Source organism: Papilio xuthus, unplaced genomic scaffold (genome assembly GCF_000836235.2).
Source record: "Papilio xuthus unplaced genomic scaffold, Pxut_1.1 DF824888.1, whole genome shotgun sequence".
Lineage (NCBI taxonomy): Eukaryota > Metazoa > Arthropoda > Insecta > Lepidoptera > Papilionidae > Papilio > Papilio xuthus.
Genome location: NW_013533761.1, coordinates 3,950,561 through 3,971,129, shown reverse-complemented (window position 1 = coordinate 3,971,129; position 20,569 = coordinate 3,950,561). Strand labels below are relative to the sequence as shown.

The following is a 20,569-nucleotide window of genomic DNA, read 5'->3' as shown; positions in this document are numbered from 1 at the left end:
TTAATAAAAACTTAAAAAAAATACTGCTTGAACTACCATTGCATGATGTCGCGCACTGGTACGGAAGTTGAAATAATATGGACTACGAAATGCCGTGTGTTTGTCGAAGTGAGCACGACACTATAATATGTCATAATATCGGATAACTTTATTTACTATCTTTGCTAGATTAATATTACCCGCATACTCACATATTATTTTTAATTTTGATTTTTTTTATAATAGAAGGGGGCAAACGAGCAGCGGAACACCGAGGTGTTCAACGACCCCCATGGACATCAGCATACCAGAGGAACCGCAGATGCGTTGAGGTGATGCCTTTCAGGTGGCGATATGTTAAAGAATTTACCCATCAGTTACAAATATAAGTTGTGCATTTATTTCTTTGTATGTTTAGATGGAAAGACGGATGGATGTTTGTTTGAAGGCAGAACAGCTGAATGGATCTTAATGAAATTCGGTCTAGTCTGGAAAAACACATAGACTATAGATCATGTTTTTTTTTAGCTAATACGACAGCTAGATGTTTAATAAAATCAATCAAATATTTTAGAGCCACCAAGACTATTGTAGACAGTGTTATTTTACAAGAGATTCGTAATTTAAGTGCACAAAAGCCGAAGAGAATTCTTAAAGCGAGATATATATAAAGTCTATGTATAAAGGTTACATACAAAGTCTTATAGCTTTACAGTTAAGTAAAGGAAGCATTCATTAAATATCTATTCATCAAAGATTAATTAAAATAATTTTGCAACCAGTCATCATGTTCAATGGTTCCATTAGACGTAAGGTTACTGGCACAAATATTTTGCTGCATCATCAAAACTATGAATACACGCTTCTCGCTAACTTCCATTCGTTAGTTGAGATGGCTGCAGAAACAAATCTTTAAGAGAAGTTAGTTGGCTATTTTACGTTGGCTAACTTTTTAGTTAAACAAGTTATCACCCTTAACTTAGGATAGATTTCGAGCTCCTCGATGGAGAAGTGTAGTGAGCTGATGATGATGATGATGAACTATTTAGGTTTTATCTTTTAACAAATGATAATATCGTAGTATAAGAAGTCTAGGAAGAACGTAAAAATTATTGAATAATACTGTTTTTCTATTTTTGCTAAATGTTTGATACTTGTGAATTCATATGTAGGATCTTGTATTTTTCATAAGAACACTGTCGTTTCAAATTAATGGATGTTTGATAATTTGTCACCTCGTCAATATTGTTCATCGATCAACTTAAGATACAGCTCATGTTACTTCGGTAACAATGGGTTTCCATTGCGAAAACATGCACATAAAAAGACTCGGTGAATATTTTTGACACGACAAATATACAGAAAGGACAATAACTATAATACTTTTTGATCATAAGTAATTAATTTTAACATACAGGAAAAAACAATAAATAAATACAAATAACAAAAGAGGTTAATTATCTGTTTAAAAATCTCTGATCTGTTTAGAAAATAGATAAAATACATGACTTAAAATCGCATCAATAAGTTCTATTTTATTTCCATATCGCTGAATATTCCTGGAGCTGAAGATGCCGCTGTGAGACCAAGTGGAAAAATTTATTTCCATTCCATGCACTGAACAATCAATATTACCTAAGCTTTATAATATTTCACGTAAGGTTTATATTGAGAAATTTAAAATAAATTTATCATTATTTTTCACCAGCGAACATAAGTTTAGTTTAAATTGATAACTGTTACATCTAGCATACTTTATTTTTATGGAAATTTAACTGACTGTTTTGTAATTTTTGAATAAACTAGATCGTATACTGAGGTCATACATTTGTACACACAACGATGATTTGCTGGGAAACTTTCCTTGGGAGGTAATAAAGGATAACGTAATAACTGAAACTCGGCCGCCGAGTTAACCTACCTTACCTGAATATTAACTGAATGCTTAAGATAATTTTTACCTTCCTGTCTACTTAAAAATAAATAAAAATTAATAATATCTGGATTGTACCTGACAAAAAAGAAGCAATGATTTCAAACTCAAAATTTGCTAATATTTTTGATAAGGAAAATTAATCATAACCTAAAACATTTGTAAAAAATATTGGAACATTAGAAATTGAAGGCCTTAAAGTTTTATATTAAAGGTGTAATCATTTTTCACGGCAACACGTCACCCGCCAGTGAGCGAACTCGAGACCAACTTTCATTTATCATCACTAATATGTCACAAAATCTGAACCAACAAAAATATGTCTTACAAAGTTAAGAATAAAGTACTTTTTACATTTTAATAATTTATTGATAAATTGCTTTAAAATAAGTTGTTTTGTGCTATATACATATTTATGATTATGCCAGAACTAGAAATAACCACTTCCATTGCACTAGAATATTACCTAAAAATAAAAAAAACAATCAGTTAGTTACAAATAAAACAAGATATTTTATACAAACAATATAAAGCAAAACATAGCAAAAATAATTTCACTCGAACGCGCTTTGAAGTTGAAGTGAACAATTTTATTGTCGTTACACAGAATAAGATGATAAACGAAATAAGGAATCACAGAATAAGCTTTGTTATTCAGGTTATAAAAAACCCAAACGATATAAGTATATACGTATCACAAATGCAAAATTATATTTAGTTAATTAAAAAGGTGTTTAATCATGACTGAGAAAAACTATTTTCTACAGTTTACTTTTCAAAATTTTCATAAAGAAAGAACCTTTTATAGCACATATTTTCAATTGATTAAACGCGCAAAGGCAAAGCTGTTCAAATACATATGTAGATATGAAATGTAATTTCATATTCCGTGTGCTGTAAAAATGCTTTGAAACCTTAAAACGTTTATTCAATTTGTGTGTTTGATATTTGCTTAGGCTGACGGCAATGTTGCGATGCGAGGGAACGCTCTCGCGCGACGCATTTTAACTGAAGCATCCTTCACGACTTGAACCTGAATGTGCACTCGGTATTCATTTTATTGAAATAATTGAATTGGCATTTGTTTGAAGACGCTGCATTCTTTTTATTAGAAGCCAGTTACCACGCCTTTTAAAGACTTAAGTATAAATAGACAGCTAAAATGTTTTACCGTGAACTCTTCGTTGGTTACAACAACTGCTTGTTGTTATTCAAGTCTAAACACTTTTCTTTGATTTAGTTTTATCATATTTCAGTAATAGGTTACTTTATCATTTGCTCTGAACTGTTTGGAAGAAAATCCGACACTGTGCCGGTGTACTAGCGCAACACTAGCCTTGCTATAACGTCGATGTTTATGTCACCTCACTATTCATTCTGACACTGGACTTTGTAACGAAAGCACGTCATTCGCGAAAAATGATTCTATAATAACTAATAATGTCCGAAAATACATGTTTTGTTAAATTTACGTAAATAAAATACTTTTTCATATAATCTTATTCCACACATTCACTATTGCGTGACACATTAGCTATATTACTATTGATATGACATAGACATTGTCAGTTCGTGTGCTCGGTTCCCGACTATATTGTAAGTTTCTTTCTAGTTTATGTGACACTTGGCGACGTCACCACTTCACCTCGGAGTTTCACCAGCACAAAGTTACGCTATTCAAATATTAACTGGGAATTTTGTGTTATGAATAAAAGCAATATTGTTCAACTTGGTGAAACTTTAACAAATGGTAATAGAAGTTGTAATCAAAGTTTATTAAACTTAAATTGAAAGCTCACACAATGATCTTTTGACAAATATACATTAATAGGTATTATATACACCTAGTACTAAATAAAAGGACATTGAAAAGTAATTTACTTTTCATAATCAATATCTTATTTTGTTTTCATATTTGTTAGCTAATTAACTCAATTACTTGATGTTTATTTCGATAAACATTTGAATTTGTCTATACTTCGACTATATTTGTTGCTGTTTTCACATTATCTCATATGTCTAGATTTAGACGTAAATATAATAGATTCCTACCTCAATTCGCATCGGGAGTGCTTGCCACATTCGCGCGGCGCAGGAATAATTTAATGCTCAGATCTCTAGTGACGATGTCGCACCGTCTGGTTTATTTCAAACTATTAGGCACTTCGTACACAAGGCAACGTAAATTTTTGAAATCCGGCGATTTTAGTCGTTAGGTGACTTACGTAATACAATGTTGGAGTTGGTATACAGCGCGTGTGTATATTTCTATATGTCATCGCCAAAGACACTCGCAACGTGTTTGTCAATATTGTTGTGAGGAAATTAGCTGCAATTTCTAAGATGGTAGCGTTAACCTAAACAGTTTATATGTAGTTGCTATGCCTGTAGTAACCGAATAAACGACGTCGCACGATCGTCGACGACACAACGTTTTGCGTACGGAGCGCGTGGACCGCCATTGTCGCGATACAACCAAACGATATTAGTTTCGACGATTTACGTTGCCTTGTGTACGAAGGGCCTTATGAGTATTCCATTACAATGCTGCAATGTTGGCATATCTCTGTAGTAGAAGGTACTGGGCGGAGTAAGTACCTTATTTGGCACGTCCAGTAAAAGAGTACACTTGTTCCCGAAGTGTCAAATCAAATAATTATAACAACAATCGACTTACGGAAATGTATGAATTTGTATTTAAATATCTATTAAGAATTAAGAAATCAAATATTGCTTTTCTTCAGAAATAAATCAAATGTAAAAGAAGTTAGTAACTGTCCTTAAGAAGTTACGTAAGATATTAGAAGTTAAGTTGACACGGTATCGCGCGGCATGACAAATGGCGGCCATGTTTGCGACTTGGCAAAGTTGCGAAACACTTGCGAGGGTTCGCGGGAACTTTTATAAGTGTCTTGTGAACGTAATACTTGAGATGCGGATGTGTTTGTTAATTTTTCAACTGTGCACCTGCGATCTGTGGCTCACGTTTGATTCTCTCGAGATAGAAAAGTTTGTTGTATGCATTATTTATTTTTATGTATATCAAAGATTTTTTAAAGTTTTGTGAATAGTTTTATCTTACGAGAAGTTCCTTTTCTTAAATATTAAAAACGAATTCTTCATTTATTTTTAAAGCACCATAGTGGTTTACGTTTCGTAGCAAGGCGTTTGCACACATTACCTGCCCCTGTGGCTGCCGATGCCGACCATCGATCAATATCCTCTGACTGTCGCTGCGCTGCACTGGAGCTATCAATTCTAATCTAACATTGACGTTCATTGATCACAAGACATATTCTAACCAAATTACAATCCCTTATAAATTTGAAACCAATCTCATAATATGCGCAATAATTTTTCCTTATATAAAAGACAAGGTCTAAGCGTTTAAGTACATCACAACTTACTCGTATAAACTTTAATTTTTTTATCATTGAATTTTATTATAATACCTTTTTAATTTTGTTATTAATTCGATAAACTCACACTTACAATAAATAGGAGTAGGCATTGTCTTTAATAAAATGCTATTAGGAAAAATTCTATCTCTTTAGAGTCTTGTTTCCAATACCATACGTACTGTGATCCGTAAGCTCTGCATAAATCGAGCGAACGTATTCCACTATAGGGCTGCCAACATGACAAAAAAAGAAGACCAGAGACACTTTAAAAAAAAATGTGCATTCTTGGTCTTTAGCAGATGGTAAAAAAGTGCAGTCATTTGTTTCACAAAATCTTAGAAAACGAATGAAAACGGTTACACATAACCGTAAAATTCCACTGCCGTGATACTTCTATGAATACATACTATAATCCCTTTCATTCCTTTTGACTACCTTTAACATACTAATGTAACTGCAGTAGAATTCCACGGTATCTCGCACCTCGAGTGGCACGATACTCACCTGAATAGGTAGCAACCCTAACTCGAGCTCGCCTGGTGTGAATAATTCAAACGCGATTATCGCCCGTGGAGTTACATTAAAATCTCATTACGACTCTTTGAAGTAGTATCAGCAAACTCACAAAATGTTAACCGATGGAAGAATTATTTTAGAGTTATGTTACAGTCATGGCGATTTTAAGTTTTTATTTTTATGCTTAAAAAAAAGAAAAAACGTAGTTTAGTATCTATGTATAGCCAGCTAAGAATGAAAGAAATATCATTCATAAAAGTTGAATATAAAGGCTAACACGCATTTGAAAGCACCCACGAGACAACGCCGCGTATCACACTCGGCGGCGCTGCGCAAGCTTTCTGTTACCTAACCGTCAGGCCCCGGCTAACAAATAAGTTACTTACTAAGTAATAACTGTCGTGAGAAGTGAAAGTAAAACATTGTCCTTGCGCCGTGTAGCCAGCATGAACTACTTTTGAGTCAGCCAGCATCGGGGGCGTAGCTCAGATGGTAGAGCGCTCGCTTAGCATGCGAGAGGTACCGGGATCGATACCCGGTGCCTCCAAATACTTTTTTTAATTTCCAAATTATTTTCTTAAGTTTAATTAGTTTAATCAGAGTATTTCTAATTTATATTATACTCTCCGAAAGCAAATCATATGAATAATGTTAAGAAATAAAAAATAAAGAAACTTATATTAAGTGAGGTCAATATGAAATAAAATTTCATCAAGAAATATTTTTAATACATACTTAAAACTTACAATTTTCTTAAATCTAGACCAATTTCAGTTCTGTCAGGGTCGTTGCCGACGCCGGCCTGTTGCTCCACGATCATTGCGAGATTCTTCTTAATAGATTCATTGTCATTATTCAATTTATCAACCATTTCGTTTGTAGCTTTTGTCAATTTATACAATGATTCTTGACTTATAGTCGGCGATACTGTGGTTACTTCGGGCTTACCGAAAACCAATTTATTACCCAAAGCGAGCCAACCATAAACTTCAGATGCAACAACGTTTGCGGTTTCATTTATCTTGTTGCCAACTGCATGGAAAAATTCGCGTGTAGGAGCAGCAGTAGTAAGTGACACCGAAAGGCAAATTGCAAACACGTATATAACTTTCATATCGTCAAAGCACCGAGCGTCTCACTTGATTCAAACGTCGAGATGTTTATGAACACAAAGTGATATATCAACGATTATATATATATATATATATTTATATGTTTATATTATGTTACACGTCTTTATCAATTGCATGATAATAAAGTTGTTGGTCTCACTTACGAGCTATCCGCCGCGACCTCAGAGAAACTATGCCTATACTTAAATTTTACGTGTCAATCAAATACACTAACGATGGACCGCGACTTCGTCAGCGCAGGATCAATAAAGTACCGTATAACACTGGCATCTGCTACATAATACTCAATAAGTAAATCCAGTTTTATTAATGTCTATAGATAAATTAAATCTTGTATAAAAACGGCTAAACACTCACGTATAGTGACATTACTTACCCTGATGAAGGGCCCCCGATGGGCTCGAAACTAGTCGGTGCCGCCACCGGACGAATATACTTAAGTGTTTTAGCCATTTTTATATAAGTTTATTATTATGTCTCACGAAAGTTTAAATAATTTAAATGAAATCTGTTCAGAAATCGACAAACAGACGTAACAATGAGGTTTTAATTTACGTTAATATATGATTAAGAGTGCTAAAAGGCAAAAGCTTACACTTTCAGCATTTTTTGAGATCTATAAATTAACTTATGTTGATATTGCCTACACTAGTTTTAATCTATAGAAGCGTCGTAACTTGATATAAAACTCAACAATTTCATTTATCACAAAATACTATTCCATCAGCGCGTCTCAGAAGATGTTTCCAGCTTTTGTTCAGTATTGTTCCCTGCAAAGGCCACAATATTTTAACCTGCGATATTTTTAAAAGAAATCCCTATTCAATGTGATTTTACGAATAGTAAAAACATTGTTAAAATTAAATTGTAAAATGTGTTAGTATTATTTGATATATATAATGAGTATATTTTTAAGCGACATCACTAGATGTCGCCTGCGACTCCGTCCGTGCGGAATAAAAAAAAACTTGATAAGTGTAGCCTTTGTGTTCTTCTAAATTTCACATCTATTGACCCGTTCTGGAGATACTTTCAAACAAACATCCATTCATCCATCCATCCATCCAAACATTCGTATTTATAATATTAGTAAAATTGCTAATAATAAAGGCACACAAACAAACCCATCAGATTTATTACATATAATGAATAGATAAAGTGACTTCAGGTCAAAATTATTAATAATTGTAGTAAACACATCGGAATAACCGAGCGATATCTTTTGTCCTTTGTCTTGAGGGAATTCCGTGATCTCCTTCATAATAACCAAAGTAAAACATTGCTCCCTTTGCAGAAGATTGTAATTTAGTCTATATTATCGACCTGATACAGATTGAGATACTAAATTGTCATCAAAATTAATTGAAAATACATCGGACTTGTATACTATTTACCTACTACAACGACAAGACTTGGCTTAATTAGAATTGCTAACTACAAAAGTTTTTTTATAATAAAATAAAAATAAGGTCCCTTAATTATTCGTTTGGGCACTTATGGATACTGAAGTACCATAATATCAGTACAACACAAGTTCTAGAACATAACCACATAACGCTCTACTGCGCGTCGGTGGCTCAGGGGTCAAGCATTTCACTTGCAATCTGCAGGTTCTGGGCTCGAATCCCACCATGAACCAATGTGTTTTTCGATTTCCGATTTACATATGTACATTTATCCGACGTTCTTACGGTGAAGGAAAACATCGTGATGCAACCTGCACATATCTGAGAAGAAATTCACAGATATGTGTGAAGTCAATCAACCCGTACTTGGCCAGCGTGGTTGACTATGGCCTAATCACACTTAACTTAGGGTAGGCTCCGAGCCCCTCGGTGGGGACGTATAGTGAGCTGATGATGACGCTCTACTGGTATCGATCTAATATTACGGATAGCACTATTGGTACCAATAGGTCCGAAATAATAATAATAGACCGGTCTGAGTGTCTATCCATTATCCATGTAAGGTATCCATGACAACAATCTCGTAAAACTCAAATGAATAATAACAAACTTTTTCATAATAAAAATCTTTTTAATACAATGTATTAAAAATAATAAATGACACGTTACACTGAGCATAATATTAGTAAGTAAAGTAAAGTAAAGTAAAGTAAAGTAATTATTGAACAAAACTTATTAAATTTCTTTATTCTATAATAGCGCGATTCGTCTAACCCAGTCGTTATATAGCATACCATAAAGTCGTATGTAGGCGCTTTGACGTGAACAAACTTTCGCACCACGCCACGCATGAATGAAACTACGCCTTAAATGAATATTATTTGGTTGACGTATCTCCATATTTAAGAATGCGGAATAATAATAATACTTATATTATTTCAGTGGCGTGTAATGTTGATGATACGTTGCTTTGGGTACATGTCATCATGCCCATAGCGTCACGATCAGGCTTGCTGTTGTGTCGGATCGCTACCATAAACTTTCCCGTCCGGATTCATCACCATATAGTTGTTGTTATGCACGTGTATCTGCTCAGTATCAGGTCTGCGATCTCTGTGTACCATAGCTTCATATTGTCGTCTTAAATATTCATTTTCCTGCTGCAGCCTGTATTCATCATTGTATCCATTATTGTATCCATTATTAGGGTGTCCGAAACCCAGAGAGAGTCCGAAACCGAATTTCTGTTGGACACCTCTCACTGTATTGCCGAGGCCGAAAAGAAGTTCATCCAAATGTCCTCGCGCCGTTGGCACAACTGCCAGTAAGGCAATAACACAGATTATATAAATCGTTTTCATTTTCGTTATTCGTTTGTTTTTTTCCAAAAGCAGTCGATGCGTGGTGGTATCTGGTGGTCGGTCACACGACCACTCTAAGGCAAATAGAACAGCTGGATGTTAAATGATTTGTTTTATATAGAGACAGGCGCCTTATCTTGTACTAAGGTCTATGACCTATTGAATGCAAACATTTTGATATCTATCATAAAAAACCCATGTCACATTGCTTGTTGATTAACCCCAAGACTGCCAAAGCTAACCTGATCTCAATTAAATTTCGTAACTTCTTCAACGTGTAGTTTAGTCTTAAAAATAGGATAGGTTTTATCTTGTAATTGAACTTAATATTTGCAGTAAGTTCAAACCGTGCGTCAATATTTAATAACTCTATCGGATCGTTAATCTAGTGGCACAACTAAATAAGTATGAATGCCGCAGTTAATCTTTGGAGAATGCCAATTTATTTAAGAAATAAGAAAATAAATCAACACGCATTTAATCAGAAAGTCCTTCCAAATAAATGAAGCGTTTGAAAGGAATTTCCTGACTTCCAAAATAATTTGAATACTTTTACCGAGCGGTGTGTTCCGTCGATATCTGTAAATACAAGGGATATTTTCATAGCTTACACCTTGGGTTAGATTTTTATCATACTTATCTATATGTTAATCTTATGTTATAAAAGGGTTAATGAGGAAAAATGTGTTTGTTTGTTTGCATTAAATAGTTTTCGAAACTATTTAGCTGATTTGAAAAATAATTTTATTGTTGGGAACTTACGCTATCACCGGGTGAAATAAGCTACTACTAGATTTTTTATTTCCGCACGTTCGAAGTCACGGGCAACTGCTATTTTTAACTAATGGCGAAAAAACTATTGAATTTGAAGAAAATCTAAAACTCAAAATTAACGTTAATTTTTACATTGATAAAAAAGTACAAAGATCACGCTATTAAACTTTTAAAATGTAACAATAAAACATGGCGCTTATATTTGAATGCTGTTTAAATTTCACAAAGAAAGGATTTATTTTAATTTATTTCAGGCTAACTGTATTCTGCGGTTTTATATGTAGAGAAACTACTAAGTACTAAAACAACAATGCAATGTATTTTAAAAGTATATACTGTTGTGAATTAACTGAAAACACCACGAGTATATTCTATTTTTTAAGTATAATAAAAATAAAATACTAAACTATTTGTTTGTCATGTACCGAAGGTGAGTCTGTAAGTTTTGTATGTTAGGTCAAAACATTTAGAATAGTCCAGCTAGACAGGTGTAATACCACGAATACCCTAAAGACTGGTGGAAGTTATTCTGTTTACCATATGAAGAGTGTCCCTGCTAGAGACCGGAAAAAGATTACAGTTCGCTTCCCCTTCCTGTTCTTTTCTTACAAGGATGGCAAAGGCAGGGACTCATAGCAAGGGGAAAACAATATCTTTCTGTGCGTCTTCTTCTATGTCTAGTTACTAAGTGTTACTATTCAATGGATTACAAAAGTTATTAATTAATATTAGAGAAATGTTCTATTGCATTTTTGCCCTGCTCAATTATATTAGAACTTGATAGCTTACTAGCTGTTATATCGGGAGAGGAGGCCGCGTTTCGCGCTCTATCCAATTTCTTTTATTGTTCTTCATATATCACGATGCGCCGTTCCTACTAAAGCCCGGCAATATACTCTGTGGCTTTGTTGCCTTTGCTCTCATTCGATATTTACTTTATGATCAATTCCCGCTTTTATTTATACGTATTGAACTGTTTTTGTAGCTTTTATATAACATTTTGAACGATTATAAAAAAATAACAATAATAGCCAATTGTTAGTAATTTGTTTTATTACACCAATTTACTAATATCTTTCTTCTTTTCTTATTATAAAAGCGAATGTTTGGATGGATGTTAATTTGAAGGTCTCTCCAAAACGACTGCATGGATCTCGCTGAAATTTGGTATAGTTGTAGAACATAGTCTGGAGGACAATACATTCACTTATTAAGTTTCTACTAATACACTGCGACATAGTCGCGGGCGACAGCTAGTAGTAAATGTTACCAAGATGAAAAACATCTATTGTGGGAATACGCGTTATTGAGAATTTTTGTGAAAATCGTATTTAGTAGCCGTTTATATGAATTAAACATTTGCTATCCAGAAGAATCTCAAAAACATATCAGTATGATTAACAAAATCAAATATATTTTTAAATATTAACGCTAAATATATTTTTTCGTAAATAGCTACATAATCTTTTAAAAAAGGCCAGGACAGTTCTAGTAATATAAATATTTTTTATGTGTTTGATAACCTCAGGTCAATACTTGATAATTGTGGTAAATACAACGGAAATTCCGAGCGATGCAACTCGATGTAATGACGGATCTGTGTTCATAAATAAAAAACGTTTATTTCTATTCATTGAGATGACAGATCAGATAAGTGACCGAGGGTCGGTGGCTCAGCTGCAAAGCACTTAATTGAAGCGGACCATAATCAGAACCAAAGGGACAAGACAAAGTGCTTTCGCTCCGATGCGATTCCTTAACAAATTTCCAAAACTTATAGAACTGACGCGCGACAATCACGTGACAAGTCGAAAGTTAATGTCGGTTCTATACATTTTTTAAGTTCGTTATGCTTCGGAGCGAATGTACTTTGTCTAGCCCTCCTTGTTCAATCCCAGTCAAGTACTAACGTGTTTTTCGTTTTTCATATGTTCTATCCGTTTTTATTAAGGTGGAGGATAGTGTCGTGATGCAACTAGTACATATCGGTAAAGAAGTTCAAAAATATGTGTGACGTCATAACTTTCTGAGCTAACGGTAGATGAAAGCATTGTCAACCGTAACATAGGGTACCCTCTACTATAGTCTAATATGACTTTAATAAGTCTATCAGTCAGCTAAAATAGGGTGTGGAAGTTTGTATGGGAATATGAAAGGGTTATGTGAATGTTTTGTAAGATAAATCTGTTTTATACTAGCTGTCACCCGCGACTCCGTCCGCGTTGATATATCTAAAAACTTAATTAGTGTAGCCCACCCATCCATCTATCCTCATCACATCCATCTAAACATTCGCATTTATAATATTAGTAAGTTAAATTAAAGCAGCTCTTAAAGGTATAAATTCGAAAAAATAAAGATGAATAAATAGTATCCTATGTCCGTCTCCTGACTCGAAGCTGCCTCCTCACCAATTTTCAACCATATCGGTAAAGCCGTTCTTGAATTATAAATAGTGTAACTAACACGACTTTCTTTTATATATATAGATTTTATTTTTTAAGTAAAATATTTAATCTCAGTCATTAAAATGCCACCCGAATACAGAATTTCAAGCACGGCTAATATAAATAATTCATTTCAGAACAAAAATTAAATTTATCTTTTAAACAGTACGATCACATTAAAAGTGTGCATTCCGTATTTCCAGTAACGTTAGTTTGATTAAAAAAATATATGTACATTTCAATTCATTTTATTTATTACAAAAATAAACAAAACACAAATCATTTAACACTTTCCATTAAAAATATAGTTAATTACAAACAAGGAGAAAGAATTATAAAATATGGTATATCTTAAAATCACTCATAATTTAGTTAACACATGTAGTTTATAAATCATTTCATTTTTTTAATTTAACTTTGAACACTTCGCATTTGGTTTCTTTTACTCTTTATTAAATAATAGAGATGCGGGGAGAGTAGTCTACGAATACGGGTTCATGTTATGCCACTTCACAAATTTCGTAGATCTATGCCGGCAGCCGTTCTGTCGGGGTCATAATAGGCTGGTTTCATCACCATATAGTTGTTGTTATGCACGTGTATCTGCTCAGCATCAGGTCTACGATCTCTGTGTACCATAGCTTCATATTGTCGTCTTAAATATTCATTTTCCTGCTGCAGCCGGTATAGATCAGTGTATCCATTATTGTATCCATTGTTGTATCCATTATTAGGGTGTCCGAAACCCAGAGAGAGTCCGAAACCGAATTTCTGTTGGATACCTCTCACTGTATTGCCGATACCAAAAAGAAGTTCATCCAAATGTCCATGCGCCGTTGGCACAACTGCGAGCAAGGCAATTACACTTATTACGTAAATCGTTTTCATTTTCGTTATTCGTTTGTTTTCTTCTTAGAAAACTTAAAGAACTCTTGTTCTGGATAGCGTTCGCTCAATCACTCCTTACTTATGATATATGAACGTGCATATATTCTTTTATATAGGCGCGTTATCTTTTAGTAAATGCGTCTGTTATGATATAAGTCTGTCTGCAAACTTTTTAAACGTATTGCGTTAGTTTTTTTTCATAATAGTCAATTTGAAGATCGATAATTTAGAACTTATTAAATATATATCGTATCTAGATAGAGTAGAGTTCAGACAAGTTATTTCTACACTATCTAATTTTAAAATATCAAGTTAAGGTAGGTTTAAATGAACTATCGTTTAAATGCCATATCAACGTTATCAAGGGACAGCGAGCCTAATGTAATCTTTCTTATTTATATTATTTTATATATTACGTCATTACACTAATTATTTTGTGTACTCGTCTGTACAGTCGAATCTGACAGTCGACAGACGACATCCATAAGCGAGTAACTCTGGTTAGACAGAAACCTCTACAAGCATAAAAATATCGCAGTCCCATGACCTCTCGCTTGACTAGCTTCCGACTGAATAATTACTTTTAAAAATATCGTTTTTAACATGTACTGCTATGATTTATAAGGAATTAAAGGCGATATTAAAAAGACATTTTTAAAACAAAAAAATTTATTACGATTTTAATTTTTTTTTTTTTGGTAAATGCAAAAAATACCCAGACAAACAACCAAAATAATTTTTTCGCTTCATTATTATCGCTTCTATATTTATATTTTAGTTCAATTAACTTATAAGTAGAAGCGGAATTATTTGTAATTAATACAATTATGACGAATAAATTATTAAAATAAAAATGTAACAAAAGCGCCTATATCGCTCACAAGGATCTTATACGTTTATATTTTTTCACAGAATTTAATTTGAAGAAAAAGAATAGATTTAAAAAATGTATAGTTGAAAAATGTAGATATCTCGATTTTTTAATTTAAAAAAAATATTGCCTGATTTCTAATTGTGTATCTACAAAAATTAAGTACAAAAAAAACAGAACAATTTAAATTCTGTGGAAAAATGTAACAATTAAAAATTATTAATAAAACAATAAAGTCTTATAATATTTACATTAAATTTTATTAGTAACTGGCAGTTAATAGAAGGCACGTAGATTGATTCAGTTTCTTTTTATTATATCTATATTAAATATAAGATAATATAATAAATAATTAAAGTATTTGTGTACCAAAACTTATCAGATTTAATAAATTAGAATCGACCGTAATATTTCCATTTAATTTTGCATTTATTTCAGCTTAATGCATAGTTTTTTTTAAAACCCACAAGAAAAATATTCCAAATAGACTATTGTAAATTTCTCTAAATATATGAACTATTCAGAAATTTATTTACATATTATGTTTAACTAAAATATTTAGAGTAATTTTTTTTCAATTGTATACATTTGTGCAAAATGTGCTTTATTGTTATTTCACTAATTTAAATTACGAAATACATATATAATATTTTAAAAATACATTTAAACCGTAGACAGATATGTTATTTTTAATTGACTAATTTAAGAAATTATTGCTTTTTTGATTAAAAAAAAATTACTAACGCGCTTTGAAATAATATGAAATTTTGAAATATACAGGATGTCAGGGAATGACGTATACAACAGAGTTCTTAGAGCCCCCTAGCGGCTAAACGAAGCAACTTTGGATAGTGAAAAGTTGCGTTTATTCGTCATATTTTCGACCGAGGAATGGCACTCCATTGTACACGTGGTTCCCGACATCCCATATAAGTATCCCTGAATTGTTAAAAAAATAATATCATTATTTTTAAATATTTAGGAGGACAATTTTCAAATATTTTTAATATTTATAATTGTAATAAATACTGCATACATTTCGGCCAGTATTCAATAATATTAAAATAGTGCAATATTGCCATTTTATAAAAATAGACTTATAACGCATTCCTATAGATCACATTTTCTAACTACACACGTCACAAGTTTATGTTTTTTCTTTTTTTTTCTTTCTTGTTTACTATAATCTCTTATCGTGAACATTACATTATATATTTCATTGAAGTGACTAGTAAATAATCTAAACGATATAAAAACATGTGATTTCAACTATCCATCGAAGTCTTATTAAGTTTTTTGAACAAAAAACATCTAAGGCTCAGCGGAAAAAATAATCATTTTTTTTACAATATTTCATGAGGCTTTAAGTGTGCGACTGTACATTGTATTTACAATTGGCAGATAATTGCGGAGCTAATTATTGCAAATCTAGTTAAAATCTAGTTTTCATTTTATTAAAATATCTAGAAACATAGCTGGGAGACAAAGTATCTAAAATATTAAAAGATGTAAGTTGTCCTATTATTTACGTATACGATGTGTACAACTACATAGTAAGGATTTTTTGGATTATCTACTTTGTCTGCCATCTATGTGAGGTGTTAACACCATTACAACTGCAGTGACATCACCAGCGGAATTACCTAAATGACTATACTTGAAACTATACACATATAGACGAAAGCAAGTATTGATAATTGACATTATTTTGACAAATTCTACAGCCTTTGTTGTCAGAAAGAAACAGGCCAGACAAGATATTTTAAATAAAAGTAAATTAAAACTTAAATACGAGGACTTTTTTATGATTAGCGTGTTGTCAGTACCTTCCGCTAGAAGAGTCTTGGCTGGTGACGTCACTGGCTGCGTCAGTCGACGAACTGGACGAGCTGGAGTCAGCCGTGTCGGCGGTGTCTGCGGTGTCCGCAGTGTCCGCAGTGTCCGCAGTGTCCGCGGTGTCTATGGTGTCGTGTGTGCGGGCGGTGCCGGGCGTGTCGCTCGCCACGCCCAGGTCGGTGGTCGGATATCAAAGATGTTCGTCGCGACCGTTCAGCGGCTGCCGCTCCGCGTGGTCCGAGGGACGGTTGCGCTTGAAGAAGCCGCACTGAAATTTAATCGTTTTCTTTATTTTAAGATCGGCTTATATCGCCTTGTTGCATCGCGCACTTGTATTAAGAAAAAGTTGAAAGGTATTCGCTGTCCTCATACCTCCTACTTTGTGGCAACGCTTCCTTTCCAATGGTTTCGAATGTTACTTGGTATAAAAATCCTTTATCACAAACGTTAAAATATGCCTTTTGTAATACCTTGTAGAGTACATAGATGAGCAGCAGCAGCAGCAGCGCACCGAGCACGGCGGCCAGCACGACCAGCCAGAGCGGCACGCCGCCGCCCGCCGGCGCTTCCAGTTGCGGCGACAGCGAGGCGCGCGCCTCCGCCGTGTGCCACGCCCCCACGTTGCCCACGCGCCCGCCTCCCAGCTGCGACACGCGCGCCGCGCCCAGCGTCGACAGAACCACCGTGCGCTCCGCAGACATCTGCGCATGCGCACTCATATAATATAGCCTCATTTATCATGTCACCAGCCATGTACTCATCATGTATTGTTTTTCTTACCTCACTCAAGACGGAGGCGTTGACCCTGGACCTCAAGGCTACCCAGACCTCCTGCCCCTTCGCCAGCCGGCCGGTGCGACACCGCACCACCTCGCACTTGTACTTCTCCTCGCACTTCTGTAGTATCTCCTTCAATTCCAGATCCACCTGAAATGTTATATTGTGATATTTGTCTCGTTCATCGGTGGAAATGAACATTACGAGTCTCCATGTCTATTTGGCAATTTCAACTTTTCTTTACCTGATCCTGTCGACGGCGTCTGGTGCTCTCGCGGCGCTGCGACTGCGCCCCGAAACTGCCTCCCGACTGAGAGCTGTAACTGCTTTGGCCACCTAAATATAAAAGAAAGCTAATCATATTCTGCTAAAACAGGACTAGAACAGTGCAGAATTTATAAAACTTATTCCGGGTAACTTGTGACAGACGGCACTGCTTATAAATACCTGTTTGCGAAGAATATGAGTAGCTGCTGCCGCCGCTGGTGGCGTAAGCGCCTCCTCCCTGATAACTGCCTCCTTGGTATCCTCCTGCGCCTTGGTATCCGGAATTCTGAGCATTCCCGTAGCTCGACTGGTGACCAGAGTTAGAAAAACCACCGGAGCCGCTTTGGGCACTTCCTGAAGCTTGCTTTCCTTGACTTCCAGAAACATCAGCGATACCGAATCTGAATTCGTTGTTAGGGTTGCTCGCGGCGTACGCTCCGAAGCCGCCTATTTCGTCTTCGTCCTCATCGCCCACGACGGTGACGCTGGACTGCCCTCGGAACTTGCTGGAGCCGGCTTTGAAGAGGTCAGGATTAACGGTCTCCGTCGTGGACCACGAGCCGTGAACGAAGCTTTGCCCGGATCCTCGGTTTTGGTTGCCCGCTTGACTGTTCACGTACCTGAAAAGCAAGTAAAATTAACTATCATTATGTTTTTTAGAATCACTGAAACACACGTTGGAAAATTAAAGCAAAGTTACTTACGTATTAAAAGAACTGCCAGCTTCACCATCGTGCCCCAAGGATCCATACTCTGTACTCGTTTCAGTCTGAGATATAATATTATGATTTTGATCGTAAACTATCGTCTTGTTTCTAACTCGCACCACTTGTCCGTCCTGGCCATACACACCGCCGCTCTCGACCGCTCCTTGACCCTGACCTCCTTGCACGAAGCCATGCACCGCGTAGCCATTGCCGTAGCCGCTTTGTTGGTTACCTTCGAAGCCACCTTGCTGTTGGACTTGACCTCCTTGGACGTAGGACCCTTGACCCTGTCCATAGTTTATTCTACCCCCTTGGCCGTACGAACTTTGACCCTCGACGCTGCCACCTTGACTGTAGCTTCCCTCGGTGAATTTCCTTTCAACGGACCCTTGGTAGTTGGGATTGGTAGACGCCGCCAGCAAAGCTTTCCTTATTTGTTCCTGTTGTTCCGCCGTCAAGTCCTCCCCGAAGTCGTTGCCGCTGGTCCATGTCTTGTTGTAGAAGTAGGTGCCTCCATTGTTGCCCGCGGCGCCGGCACTGAACTGCCTGCCACCTTGTCCGCTTCCGTACTGCGTGCCGGACGTCTGTCCACCACCATAGCCGCCGCTGGCGACGTGTCTGTTACCGTATTGAGTATGGTAGACCTGTCCGCCACCATACTGTCCAGTGGCGGCGCCACCGCTGGCGAAATTTCCTCCGGCAGCCTCGCCACCGTACATTTGTCCGCCAGAAACGCCGCCGGATACTTTACCGCTCTGAGTGTTTTCATTTGTAAAAGATTTTTGTTCCCAGAATTCTGTAATATTTGATGTATTGTATTTAAAGTAATAAATGACAACAATTATGGCCTGCAAACAACAATTTGTTTCTAGTTTATGACTACTGTAGAATGAAAAATTAGTTTTGTTGAAGAATAATTAAAAAAATTGAAATACATACGTTGTCCGTAGTATCCGCTGCCTCCGGAGAGCTGGGCGGCGGCGTACATGCCGCTGCTCAACATAGCTGCAAATAATTAAACCCTTTTACAAATAACGAAAACATTAAATATTTTAAAATTTATTGTTGGTACAAGACAAGTCAAGTATAATATAACAGCAAAGAATATAAACGATTTATTATGTGAATTGCTAATTTTGTTGGCGCGATTTGGTAACATTTGCTGTACGAGGACTGACCTTCCTTCTCCTTGGTGAGCATGTAGGCGTAGGGGTTGGCAACCTGCAGGTTGGCAGGGTTGACCTGACGCGCCACGTCACATACCAGCTCGCCCAGGCTCTGCGGCTGCACCAACATGTACATCAGGTTCTCGCCTGAAACACGTTACAGTTTAGAATTAACAAGGATATTTGAGAGTAGACACAAACGGAGCAAAGACACATTTAAGTTGGATATAACTATAAAATAGCAATAAAAACAAATAAATATTGAAAATACCGCCACAGATAAACAAGATGTGGAACGTAAACGTTTTCATGAAACAAAAAATTCTTTTTTAGTATTAGAGTGGGGGTTTTGTCACCTGTGAGTGTCTGGTAAGGCCACATAATGTAGATATCCGCTTCGTCGACGGCGAAGGGACCCTCATTCTTGATGTTGTACTTGTAGATGATCTGAGGACCCAGCGCCGAGTCGTTCTTAGGATTTATGGCATCGTACAGGGACGCATTGTAGTGCAGCTCCGGGGGATCCGATGTGCTATGATAAAAATAATAATATTACTCAGGTTGTATTCCAGCTAAAAAACTTAGCACTTTGATGGCTTAAGAAATAATTTGTAAGTTAAAAATCTGTTTTTACGAATAGAATTGATAACTCCCAATCCAACTATAATTCGCAATTTTTTACGGCCTAATTTTTCTATAAGCAAGTGAGTTACCCGATAATGGATAGATCAGCTTTGACGATGACGCCGATAGCCAGACGCATCTTGTTGTCCTTGCGGCTCTCCGGCGGCTCGGGGTTGGTGGAATTCACCTCCATGTCGAACGTCAGCTCGTTCACCTGCGAGTCCACCTCCAGTACCACGCGGAAGTTCAGCTGGAAAATCATTCACTTATCAATCATTGTGACTAACAGTATGTAGAAATATTTAACTCATAATACATCAATCTTAAAAGTAAATGCTTTGCACAAAACTTCTTCCATTCTATTTCGTCTTTTGTTCAAAATAAATAACACAGCGTACAGCAATCTAAACTTTATCGCTTAATGGTAATCCATAGTGTACCACTAATTCAGTTGCTAAAAGTTTACTAAAAGCTCAACTCTTA

At 35.7% G+C, this 20,569-nt stretch overlaps 2 protein-coding genes and 1 non-coding gene across 6 annotated transcripts in view; 1 reads left to right on the top strand and 2 right to left on the bottom strand.

The window, feature by feature from the left end:
• Window positions 1-6,303: 6,303 nt before the first annotated feature.
• On the top strand, window positions 6,304-6,376 carry TRNAA-AGC (transfer RNA alanine (anticodon AGC)). Its single transcript has one exon. It is a non-coding gene; the product is annotated as a tRNA-Ala (tRNA).
• A 7,067-nt stretch (window positions 6,377-13,443) lies between these two features.
• Window positions 13,444-13,922, bottom strand: LOC106127054 (uncharacterized). The gene has a single exon (XM_013324998.1). The coding sequence runs from the start codon at window positions 13,836-13,838 to the stop codon at window positions 13,461-13,463; it is 378 nt and encodes a 125-aa protein (XP_013180452.1). The 5' UTR covers window positions 13,839-13,922; the 3' UTR covers window positions 13,444-13,460.
• Window positions 13,923-15,868: 1,946 nt separating this feature from the next.
• if (integrin subunit alpha inflated) overlaps window positions 15,869-20,569 on the bottom strand; it is a 74,438-nt gene continuing 69,737 nt past the window's right edge. For all 4 annotated transcript variants that reach the window (XM_013325128.1, XM_013325130.1, XM_013325129.1 and 1 more), the window contains 10 exons: window positions 20,176-20,336; window positions 19,819-19,994; window positions 19,475-19,609; window positions 19,236-19,301; window positions 18,294-19,092; window positions 17,770-18,209; window positions 17,567-17,658; window positions 17,326-17,472; window positions 17,016-17,246; window positions 15,869-16,813 (listed from right to left, as the gene is read on the bottom strand). In XM_013325128.1, the coding sequence (XP_013180582.1) occupies window positions 16,736-16,813; window positions 17,016-17,246; window positions 17,326-17,472; window positions 17,567-17,658; window positions 17,770-18,209; window positions 18,294-19,092; window positions 19,236-19,301; window positions 19,475-19,609; window positions 19,819-19,994; window positions 20,176-20,336 (2,325 nt within the window). In that variant the 3' untranslated portion in view covers window positions 15,869-16,735. The remainder of the gene's footprint in view (window positions 16,814-17,015; window positions 17,247-17,325; window positions 17,473-17,566; window positions 17,659-17,769; window positions 18,210-18,293; window positions 19,093-19,235; window positions 19,302-19,474; window positions 19,610-19,818; window positions 19,995-20,175; window positions 20,337-20,569) is intronic.